This window comes from Seriola dumerili, unplaced genomic scaffold (genome assembly GCF_002260705.1).
Source record: "Seriola dumerili isolate Sdu_G_001 unplaced genomic scaffold, Sdu_1.0 BDQW01000309.1, whole genome shotgun sequence".
NCBI lineage: Eukaryota > Metazoa > Chordata > Actinopteri > Carangiformes > Carangidae > Seriola > Seriola dumerili.
In genome coordinates this window covers 2,098,693-2,110,944 of record NW_019174564.1, presented here as the reverse complement: position 1 = coordinate 2,110,944, position 12,252 = coordinate 2,098,693, and the positions used below count along the sequence as shown (strand labels likewise).

The window sequence follows — 12,252 nt, the reverse complement described above, 5'->3', positions numbered from 1 at the left end:
AAAGTTAGATGTTCTGTAAGCCTAGTTTAATAAACAGACTTCCCCAGTGTGAATCCAAGAACCCTAGATTGTGACAGGAACTTGCTATAGCTTACCCTTTTAGTATTCAAAGCTGTCTCTCATTCTTTATCAAGTCTGTCTGTCATGTCTGCTCTTGGGACTGATATACTGTAGACTCCACTCAGGTTCAAGGCTGAATTACCAGCTGTGCAAAGCAGAAAACTGGCCTGGACCCTGTAAACCCCAGGTTCACTGTGTGTCAGCTGCCTTTTAGTAATTTGATTACCTGCAAATTTGTTAAAAGTGTACACCACTAAATTACAATATCAATTGACTAATACTTTATTTTGCAGCCGTGTGACCCTGCCTATAGAAGGCCCCCTGTTAAAATCTAGTTCTAACTTTTTAATTATTTTAGTTTATATTGTGCTCACACTGAGCATTTTCATAAATAAAACATCACAAACTGGCTCATTTGGGGTTTCTGGGGTCAGGATACTTAGGCACAGGCAGTGTTCCAATATAGGAGTAGCTTAGTGGTTATTTTCTGGATCTACATGAAAAATATAGGCCTAATGAAGCTGCCATGAAGCCTGCTTTTATGGGAACTTGAATGCAACACAGGCTTAACAACCAACTTCTGCTCCATACCTCCATAAAATGTCAAACGGGCCACATTAGATTCATTTTAGTTATTGTATGATTTGACTGTAGCCTTGGCTGGAGTTGGGAGCCAGGTTTGACATCTCAGGCCTACGCGTCAGCACAGCCAGCAAGCGGCGCTTCAGTCCCAGCTCTACTCTGCCGCTATCGCCGAAAATGTCCATAGAAGATCGAGTTACACTACGCCCCATCTTTAAGCCCCAGTCAGTGCGCCGTTAGCCGCAGGACAACAGAGGATAGGCTAGGACGCTGGCCGCCGGGAAACTAAAGGCTCCACACTCATGTAAGTGGTTATTTTCTGATAAGTTTCGCTCGAGGAAATGTGACTGAACATTTTGTAATTAAACAAATAACTGCAGGTTTTGAAAGAGTCGCCTTTGTTCGCTACAATGTCGCTAATGAGGGGGAAATATTCTGAGACGCCTGTTGTCGCGTTTGGTCACTACGCAAGAAAGACGGGATTTAAACAGCTTTAAGTGTCTGTTTTCAACTGTAAAGTGTTTTATGTATACTGTAAGTAGCCACCGTGGGTATTTTTAGCCACAAACCAGCGATACTACTTAACTTCTTTACCGTCTCCTCGTCGGAAGCCTGTTGCTTTCTTGCTCCATGGATGAGATGGGGAAGACGGAGGAGGAGGAGGAGTTGAGAAAAGCGGATTGTCCCAAGTGCCTTGGCGACTATATTCAAAATACTAACAAACCGCTTTACTAACATTATAAAGTATTAAGTAGGGACATAGAAAACGCTTTACTAACATTATAAAGTATTAAGTAGGGACGTAGCCTAGTCGACCGACATCGCCTATTATTTTGGAAAAGAACTTGCCTACACGGTAAAATGACAACCTGTTATTATTAGATTTTTGTGGTCACGGCAAAGCTCAGCCACGACTTCACCAACGGTTATTTTCGGGGTAAATGCACCTTAAAGCTCCCATGTTTTGGGTTTTGGTTCACTTTGAAACAGACGCTAACGAGTTCCTTAGGCCTTCAGTGAATCATTACAAGCCATTGTGCAGCTTAAGGAACCATCTACCGTACTTTTTTACAAGACCAATATATTAGAACGGACACTCAACTTGTGTCCCTGAAAGCAACATATATAATACTCCATTGTCTCTGTAATATTGTAATAGCTCAAGAGAAAATGTAAAAAAAATAAAATTAAAAAAAAGTAGGCTATAAAGCCACTATACAGATAAACTAATTAAAAGCCAAGACCATATCATATTACAATATTATAGGACTGTGAAATGTATATAGCCTATTTCTATAAGACAGAATATCAGTCTGTTGAATCGTCATTTGGGTGGTCATACAGTTAATTGAATAAGTGTTTCAATAGCACTAATAAAGTAGTAAAGATAATCATATTTATGCAGCACTGATATCTTTTCATGCAGCAAATTATCAGTAAAGAAACTGCTCCAAAATAAGTTTGACTTTACACCAGTACATGAAACAAATTCACAGGTTTAAGACAAACAAAATACACAGCAGCCACATGCTGTATTTAGAAAGCTCATTTGTCAGTTGGAAAGTTATAACCATACAGCAGATGAAGCAAATGGAATGAACATAAACAAACCAGTGCTGTGGTGATCCTGTTGCCACATGCACTGTAGCTATTCTAAGAGTCTGTATAGGGCTTTTAATTATCTTACCGATCTCCTTTAATCGTGTAATGTCTCCCTGAGTCATGCCATGCTTATAACAAAGCCACTTCTAAAGTCAAGTGTAATGTTCATGAGATGGGAGTTGACAGGCATCACACCCTTAATGAAAGCATCAGTCAAATGTAAAGACAAAACCACCGTAATATGTTATCATTAGGCTTTAAAGGTGTGATGTTTAAAGGTAGGTAGATAAAATGCTTATGTATGTAGTTTAGCTACTGTCTATGTATTACGAAGCACCTGCATTTTGAATTACAGAGTAGCATGAATTTAATTTAGATATCTAGATAAATGTATGTAATGTCTAAAAAATCCCCCAAACATAAATAAATAAATAAAAGCAAAACTAGTGAAACTGGACACTGAAATAATGACGCAAGACGGTTGTTATGTTAGGTTTAAAATAACTGATAAGATTGTTTGCCTGCATGGGATTATTAATCATCAAAATGTTGTCTCAGCAAGAAGAATATGGATATATTTATCTAGAAGAACAATGGACATTCATATTCAGACATGAGCCAAAGTGCATTGAATGAAGTCCCAAGAATGTAAATTACCAGGTGTTAATCTATCAATAAGAGCATTAGTCAGCTGTAAAGGAACCAACGACCTACAGTAGATGTGTGCTCAAACAGGCTGCTTGTAAAGAGACTCGGTGGCACTGTGCTGGGACTCAGTAAATAGCTTACAGTTCGTTAGCACAATGATTACTCTTTGATTTTTTGATGAACCATTCTTAAGAGATAAATATGGGCCAGGCAGAAAGGAAAGAAAGAAAATTTCCCTTTCATGTTGACCTTTTCAATAGAGAATGTGAAAGAGGTTGGGTTCAGAGGAGAATGAGCCTTTGCTGCTCTTATTTTCTGTTTGTATGAGTGTGTGTGTGTGTGTGTGTGGCTGAATTTGTGTCCTGATATTCAGTCCTCTGATTGTTAAGAAAAAAACATAAAACACCGTTTTTCTTTGCAGGCCTTGAACAAGGGGAGAGTGTGAAACTGCTGTTAATGGAGAGAAATCACATTCACCTGGAATAAAGAAAATGATTGAAACAATGGGTAAGTCATCATATCGTACTGTTTGATGGCCGCCACATACACCTGATTGAGTCACTCAGTTATTTATTGTAGTTTTTAGTAGAAGTTCATTAAAGTACATTTTACAATTGGTGTATACCACAGGCTTGTATCCCTTACATCTATTAAATGTTTATTTTTCTTGCCTATTTCTGTCACTTATTAAACTGAAACAGGCCAAGCTTTAGCATCTCGTGTTGTCACGGTGACATTATTGTGATGCCATTACAAATACTCAAGTCTAATAAAGATTCAAAAATACTGTGATAAACAAGACACAGAATGGAATATTGCTGCTGTGCACTCACCGAGACTTCTTTTGTTTTAATTTCATTTTTTTAAATGAGCAGTTTTTGCAAAGGGGTTTGGTCTAGTCAGTTGGGTATCTGTCTTTGCTGGCTCTGCATCCAACATTTGGCCCCTGCTGTGAGTTTTCTCAACCAGTGTAAGAGGCCCTGGATTCAGTTCAAAGCTTGTGGACTGCCAATGTTGCCATATCTGATAATGTTGCTATATATTTGATTGTGTGTTTGTCCCCATTGAGATGTATTTTTCCAGCTGTCAAGAAAAGGAGCCAACTTGGTGTGACCAGCTTAATCTTTAAAGCTGCAATCAGTGGCCACTCTCAAGACAGCCATGTTTACCCTGTACAGTTGGTCACAATGTGCAGGTTGGGGCAATGGGGTATTATGCACCAGTTGTGGCTTTAATCATTTCAATTCTAGTTTTACCTCACATTTAAAGAAACTGTATTTGAAATTACAGAATTCAAATCAGAATTCAGATCTGACAAAAATGAAATTAGTGAAAAAAAAAAAAAAAATTGGACATTTAAAATTTTGCCATCCCTACGCTCTACTACAAGAACACCCTACCTTTTAGAACACACACAAATGCAAACAAACACACATACGTCACACTCTGGTGGGACTCCTCATTATGCACACTGAGGCGAGAGCAATGAAAACAATACAGGTACCTGCATAGGGTCCAGTGGCAAACAGAAAAAATATCTGCTGAGGCTCAAGTGTTATTGGCTTGTTTACAACCTTTGTTCAAACAACAAAGCATCTCAGTGCAAAAAGTGCTTTGGACCTTGTGCACGCCCTATTAGGTGTTAGTCACAGTTGGTGAGCTTTGGAAATTGCTTGATTTTTGTCCAGATGACGTTGGGCTGGCCCAAACTCGCTAACAAGCCTCTCTGGAGTTGCTCGATTGTGGGGCTTATGCAGGGTCCAGCAAGCAAACTGTGGCCGGCCTGTTTTTTTTCTTTTTTATCTTTTCCTCTTGATACCCATTCTATGCTCCTGTGCAACCCACAATTGACCCTAAAGGCAAAAAAAAGGAAATATTGCTATTCTGGAAACAAACAGTGTGTTGAAAATAGAGGGTTTTTTTTGTTGTTTTTTTTTTTTTCTTGTGAAAAACCTGATGCTACGTGATTTCAATATAGTAAGGTCTGTTGAGCACCAGTCAGCCTTAGCTAAGCCTACAGGTTGTGATGTGTGGCTTCTCCATCCTCCCTCGATGCTTAATTTACATGTCATTGTTAAACATAAAGTCATAAATTTAAGGCATTTGCCAAATGGTTATGGGAAACTGTATATTTTTAACAAGCACATTATTGAAGGTAACATTAAATAAGGATATTTAAATGAATAGATAAGGTCATTTCCACACACCCTTCCCTGTCTCACTATCTCTGCCCTGTACTGATAAAGCCTCTGTCTCACCACCCCTTTCCACGCCCCCCCCCCCCCCCCCCCCCCCCCCCCCAATCCACTCCTTCACTCCGGCCCGGGCTGTCACTGAAATATTCGACGGCTTGCAGATACACAGCGTGCCTTGCAGGCAGTGGAGCGTCTCCAGGCCAAACTGAAGGAGCGAGGGGAGGTGCCCACTGAGGAGAAGCTCAGCCTGCTTAAATCAGTGCTCCAGAGCCCCCTCTTCCACCAGATCCTGGCCTTGCAGAAGTCTGTCCAGCATCTCAGAGACCAGGTAAACTCCATATCCATACACTCCTATCCATAATAATGCAATAAACATACCTACAGGACTGTTTCATCTACTAAAAGTTAAGTCTTGATATATGTAATACAAGGGAGTGGTGCTGGGTTCCCAGGATGCCAAGCCACCATGGGAGGTCATGAAGAGGTTACAAGATTATGGTCATGTGAAGTTCTGCATTATTAATAAATGAGTATAAACTTGCCACAATGCCAGATGGCAGCGTCATACTTTGTGAGTACAGAAGTAATATAAATAGAAGTCATCATGTTTGATGAGAAATAAAAGCCAATTTGTCTTTCTTTTCCTATTATGCTGTTGGACAAGGAGGGGTTGAGGCAGGAGAGGGAGCAATATAACTTATCATTACCATCCATTTGTTTATATGTTCTGTATGTCTGTGCAGTATTATGACTCCATTCATTTTGTTGCTGTTGTGCAATTTATAGTACTGGATTTTTGTCTACTACAAGTGTGTTCAGGAAATAAGGCCTGTACTTCAAAGACAGAGTTGAGTGGCATTGTGGAGCAGTCTATTGTCAGTGGTTAGACCATAAGATCATCCAGAAAAAGGTTGAAATTGAAATTCCTGCATTACCTGTGTCTCGCTATTTATCTTCCCTGTTTCCTGGGTGACCTCCCTGATGCTGTTTCTGGCTCATGTCAAGACACACGCCCTCACTCCTTTCAGTCTCCATCCCCAGTTGTATTGCTGCTATGGCCAAATTGCTGTCAGGGTTCACATGAGCCAGATATAATATGGGTACATGAGCAGAGATAGTTGGTCTAAAGACGGGAACTCTTTTTCAAGCTGATTCTCCCCCATTGAGAATTGAACATTTGAGTGGAAGGAAAAAGCTCTTAAGTCACAGTGGAAAGGGGCCAGGGTAAGCATTTGAGAAATAGAGACGAAAATATTTGAGCTATGCAGTGGGAGGCAGGGATGCTCGAGCTTTTTGCCCCTTGTGGAATTTAGATTATAAAAGCCCTGCTGGCATTTTTGTGTGCTGGCGATTTAGCTTATTTCAAAAGGGGTACATTCCTGTGTGTGTGTGTGTGTGTGTCTGATGGCTATGTGTTTGTTTTACTGAGCAAAATTCATCAAGCAGCCATTCATCGTAAAGTCCCCTCAGTTCTTAAAATGGACCCATTCCATGTTGTGACAATGGTAAAGAGACATATTTCAGAAACTACAACAAATACATGTTCCTCTGTTATGTCTTTTATAGAGCTTCCAAACCCAGCTGCACTTGTTTGCCCCCCTTAAGCAGAAACAATTTGGAGAGAGGCTGCCTTTTGTGTTTTGTTGTGAGACAAGAGCCAGACACATAAACACACACACTGTCCGTCTTCTGGCTCTGCTAGTTAGGCCTTGCTCAGCCCATGTCGCTATGGCGACGAGGCCCTACTCTCCAATGAGAAAGAGGCCGCTGCCACCGTGTGAAGTGGGGCAGAAACAATTTCTTAAATGTGCAAGAACCAAACTGGAACTTTAATCCTCTTAGCAAGGCCCCAGCTAACAAAGCTTATGCATGAGGACAGCAACTTAGCAGCATGCTACGCTAACTTAGCCCGGCCCATAGGGTTTTGTTTGCACTGTGCAGCACTAATGTATCCTGTCCAATGGACTTTTGTTTCTGAGGACCAATTTGGGACTGTATTTAAAGGAGGCATAATTTTACTGTACATGTTTCTCAAGCTCTGAAAGTTAAACTGTCAACTTCCTTATGCAAATGCACAAGTTCACAAGGACAGCTTCTGCTTGTCAGTGCCATATGCCAAATAGAGTGTTTATGAAATTATCGCTGTGAATCGATATGACCATCTGAATTGAATCCAGTTCAGATGGCCATAAACATTACAGCCTTTGGCTAATGAAATCGGAAAAACACTGTTTTATGTAGTTGTCGCATTCATGTAATTCATCTGTCACAGAACTAAAGTCATTGCAGTAATTAAAACCCAAGCACATTAAGGCATCCAGATGGCCAGTGATGCTTTTCCCCCACCATGACAGAAATATTGTATTTGGAGCCTAGTCATTGTTGGAACATCAGCTAAGTGCCATTATCTCCTGAAGGATTAGGCTGCCATAGATCCAGCTAATCATGGTGGGACAACAAACTATCCGCCATCCCTGTGGTTTTAGACACCCACGCCTCAGGGTTTTTGTGCCTAAAATTAAACTTGATAAATGTTTACGTTCATCGTATAAACGAGCCATGATGGTTTTTGTTTAAACTTTTAATTGTCTTTGGATGGGATTAATGCCAGAATTGCTGCGGTGTCCAAGATCAGAAATCCAAAATTGTTTGATTTAGCATTCAAACTGGAAACCAAGCCACAGCTTTTATAGTGAAGGTCCAGTGTCCTTTTCAATTTGATTTGCCTCTATAGTGTTATTTTACGCATGTATTTAGATGAAAACGCATATCAGAATAATCCATCAATCTGCAGTTTGCGACATCACTCGCTACAGGCCTCTTTATTTCTTTTTTCAGGGGAGCGTCCCAGCATCACGTGGGAGTGACCCTGCCGATCACATCACAGCGGCGAAGCCCAATGGAAGCCATGTCTCCTATTCAGATATACCAGCTGCCACACACATTAATGGGAAGACGTCAACCGAAGAATTCGATCATATTATTCAGTCCATGGCACAGGTACAACCAACTCAAACGCCTGTGTTATGATATCAGTGTAATATTATAGGCTAATATAGTGTCATTCTGTCAGGTCCCAGTAGAATTATTACCACATTTTTAAATGTTTTGCTCATTTTACCAGATTAAGACAAATCAGCACCTCATCTGTGAATAGGTAGATCACCTTGAATTAGTCTTCAAACTAAAGACGGTCGAAACCACACACCACAGACAGTGCTCTTCCCTCTTGAGGCACTTCAAATAGACTTCTAAACGCTGCCTGTAGCTTTGATGCTATAGTGAATCACCACGGGGGGCCAAAGTGTACATGTGTGTGTGTGTGTGTGTGTGTATGTGACACAGGGGCGCTACGTGACACATGTGGAGCTGCAGAAGCCAGTGTCAGGAGGTCTGGGCTTCAGCGTGGTGGGCCTGAAGAGCGAGAACCGCGGAGAGCTCGGCATCTTCATCCAGGAAATTCAACCAGGGAGTGTGGCTCACTGGTATGTATGAATCAACATGCCATCATTCATAGAGCTATGAAAGATTTCAAATGTGATTAAAATCTTTTCACAACGAAGTTAGCATTCCAGAAAGTTTTTCAACATCTTGCCAGTTGATGAATTAGAATGAAAAAGTTAGAGAAATTTTTATTTTGCTCAGACTGTGGATTTCTCATGTATTCTTTGAATGAACCATAACAGTTGCCGAAACTATTCTTTTCACAACTTCAAAACATCTCCAGAGTTTAATGAATTTTATTCAAGGAGGAACAAAAACTAAAATATACAATTTTAACCTTCAGAGAAACTGGACAAAATCTAACCAAAACTGCAAGCAAAAATTACAGTGTCACTGAAACAAGTATCAGAGACAGACTGAGTTTAAGTGTCAGAGGCTCTGACAACATTTTCTAAATGACACTCTCTGCTTCTGTCCATACAGTGATGGAAAGCTCAAAGAAGCTGACCAGATCTTGGCCATCAATGGCCAGCCCCTGGACCAGACAGTGACCCACCAGCAGGCCATAGGCATCCTGCAGAGTGCTTCAGAGAGGGTGCAGCTCACAGTGGCAAGAGGACCAATACCTCAGCTGACCAGTCCTGTGGTGTCCCGCACGCCCTCTGCTGCCAGTACACTGTCAGCCAACTCCAGCGCGGTATAAATACATTCATACAGCAAACAGAGAACAGTGGTCTGTATGAGAACATACAGGGTTCACAGTCTGACCAGACGTTTAAGTGGAGACCTAGACTCTTCCAGTTTATGCATATGCTAGGAATATGCACACATGCTTGTTTTGACATTCACATAACAAATCACACATATGCACAGACCCATAGCATCTCAATCCCGCCTGGCAGTGTGACTACCAGAGGCACATGGCAGCACACAGCACAAGATCAAGATGTGCTACTTCAAAGTTGTCCTTGTATTGCAGTAAATAACACTATATTTCCAATGAATACACCTTTTATATATTACATCTGGATATTACATACCCAAAACCAAAGCTTTTGTAGATATTTAATGTTTTAACTGGATAACTGAAACTCTACGTTCTAAAGTTAATCTCTCAAGTATTCCCACAAAATTTCTAGACTTCACACCAGCCATATTGTGTCTTTCTTTTTCCTCTACCCAGTGGCAGCACGTGGAGACAATTGAGCTGGTCAACGATGGCACTGGCCTTGGATTTGGTATTGTGGGAGGCAAGACCACTGGAGTTATTGTCAAAACCATTCTCCCCGGAGGCATAGCTGATCAGGTGATCACATTAATGCATCTCCTAAAGGAGTTTTTTATCAAAACGCAACTGGACTTTGATTATTTGTTTATTTGTTTATTTCCCAGACAAATAATCAAAGTCCAGTTGCGTTTTGATAAAAAAAACTCCTTTAGGATACCATGACCTGGACAAATGAGAATATACACAGGCTGATTAATGCATCTCTATTTTCTTTGGGAACTGGCATTGGGAGGCTTTAGCGTTGTTAATAGTTATTTATACAGAGAATACTATAAAAAGATGATTTTTTGGTATTTTATGACACTTTCAGTGTTGTAGAGAGATGACTCTTGTCAGCTGGGTATAATGAGAGTGAGTTAATTGCAAGCAAGCACAGAATTAACTGTCACTCTGTCTTTTCTTTGGTAGTGACAGTCTCATTATGGGTTTGATTTCTACTGTAGCTACACAGACTAAGACTAAAAAAAAAAAAACCTTTCTACCTCAGGATGGCCGCCTGCGCAGTGGAGACCACATCCTGAGAATTGGGGAAACTGACCTGTACAGCATGGGCAGTGAACAGGTGGCACAGGTCCTTAGGCAGTGTGGCAACAGGGTGAAGCTGGTGGTTACCAGGGGTCCTGTAGACGAGAATCCCTCAGTCTCTGCGGTAATGCCTGTGGTGCTCCCCACTGTCAATGAACAACAGGTGAGAGAGGCTGTTTCACTGTAATGTAAACCAAAAAAGTGACAGGAAGTTGATACAAATCCTTATAAAAAGGGGATGCTGCCAGTCACATGAAATGGATTTCACCATATGAAGAATCCCTATAGTAAAACACTTTGTCAATATCAAGAGGATGATTGATTATCATATATGACACACATTCAGAGTTATACACTTATATCAAGAACACTTCAGACCTTAAGTTCAGGTCTTTCATCTCTAGTTTTATCTGTTCTTACCTCTTGACAGCCCTGGATAAATGGAATTAAAGAATATTGCAGGTTATATCACCTGTGACTCACACTTTTGAGTGCAGATGCTGCTTTAGTTTCTCAGGAACAGCACTTCAGCAACAATTTCATAGCCATTCTCAACAGTCAGCCCTATTTAAATGTGAATGAATTTCAGTGACTCACTATATTTAATGACGAACACCCTTTTGATGCCAGACATAAGCTGTGTGTTTTTTTTTTTGTTTTTTTTTTAATGGCTGACAGGTTCAGAGAACTCATTAATCAAAGTTGAAAACTGTATTTTGGTTAACATGTGGTGCAGTCAGATGACTCAAATGTCATGACTTGCTTTTCCACTGTTGTCAAATGAATTATCCTTTACTTTTATTTGCTTAGTTGATGTTGACTTGTCATTCGCATTCATCTTTTCACAGGGCTATGAAGAAGAGGAGACTGAAGCGTTTGATGTGAGCCTTACCAAGAACGCCCAGGGACTAGGGATCACCATTGCTGGATATGTTGGAGATAAAAATTCAGGTGAGTACCTTGTCACAACAGATGATCATTTTAATCAATTAAGCATCATATTGATATTTAATTACATACATACATTATACATTTAAAAGCTGCATTGATCAATATTTTTCTAGCATATAAACAATGGATGAAATGTGAAATGTGAAAGGGGTTGCTCAAACCCAGTTTTATCACAGGTTATGCTAATTGACCAAATAGTGAAATGTTAGCTTTGTGTATTTAGCAGCTAAAGAGAAAGATTTTATTTTTATTTTTATCAGGAGTCCAAAACAGAGCTAAAAAAGGGCGAATATATCGGTACTTATATTTATCAGAACAGAAACACAGCTTGAAATGAATGCTAATGTTGCTCCATGTCTAATGGATATGGCAGTCGTTTGCAAACACTTTGACAATAAAGCAACTATATATGGTGGTGTCAGTGTTGTGTTTTTAGCTTTTTCCACTGCTCTCGATGTGCAAAATAGTAAAATAAATAAACAAAAACAAGCAATTAATGCAACTTTCAAATATGTTTTCAATTCTATCTGCCTTAAAAATTCTAGCCATTAGCTACAATAAATAGCACCACAGAAGGCCTTTTATTATAGCATGTTATATTCATTGAATGGAATTGAATTGAATATTTAACTGCCTTGCCTGAAAAGTGCTCTACATTCTTTTTATTTCCAAGGTAGGCTTAAGTGCACCGGGTTCGAAACATCAATGTTTATGACTTATAAACATGCTGTCTAACTGACTCTTACCATCAAGCTCTACCACATCTGTTTCCTTTTCTCCTTGAGTCTTATTTAATGTCATGATTCATGGCAATCTTCCTCATGCCTTTAATGTTTTTTGTCTTGTTTTGACTTCTCAGAGCCCTCTGGTATTTTTGTTAAGAGTATAACAAAAGACAGCGCCGTAGATCAAGATGGCCGTATTCATGTGGGAGACCAGATAATAGCTGTAAGTACC

At 40.1% G+C, this 12,252-nt stretch overlaps 1 protein-coding gene across 3 annotated transcripts in view; it reads left to right on the top strand.

Moving 5' to 3' along the window:
* Positions 1–882: 882 nt before the first annotated feature.
* mpdz (multiple PDZ domain crumbs cell polarity complex component) overlaps positions 883–12,252 on the top strand; it is a 46,123-nt gene continuing 34,753 nt past the window's right edge. For all 3 annotated transcript variants that reach the window (XM_022758731.1, XM_022758730.1, XM_022758729.1), the window contains exons 1-10: positions 883–946; positions 3,314–3,399; positions 5,249–5,415; positions 7,926–8,087; positions 8,433–8,572; positions 9,015–9,228; positions 9,715–9,837; positions 10,307–10,507; positions 11,193–11,295; positions 12,155–12,243. In XM_022758731.1, coding sequence (XP_022614452.1) covers positions 3,384–3,399; positions 5,249–5,415; positions 7,926–8,087; positions 8,433–8,572; positions 9,015–9,228; positions 9,715–9,837; positions 10,307–10,507; positions 11,193–11,295; positions 12,155–12,243 — 1,215 coding nt within the window. In that variant the 5' untranslated portion in view covers positions 883–946; positions 3,314–3,383. The remainder of the gene's footprint in view (positions 947–3,313; positions 3,400–5,248; positions 5,416–7,925; positions 8,088–8,432; positions 8,573–9,014; positions 9,229–9,714; positions 9,838–10,306; positions 10,508–11,192; positions 11,296–12,154; positions 12,244–12,252) is intronic.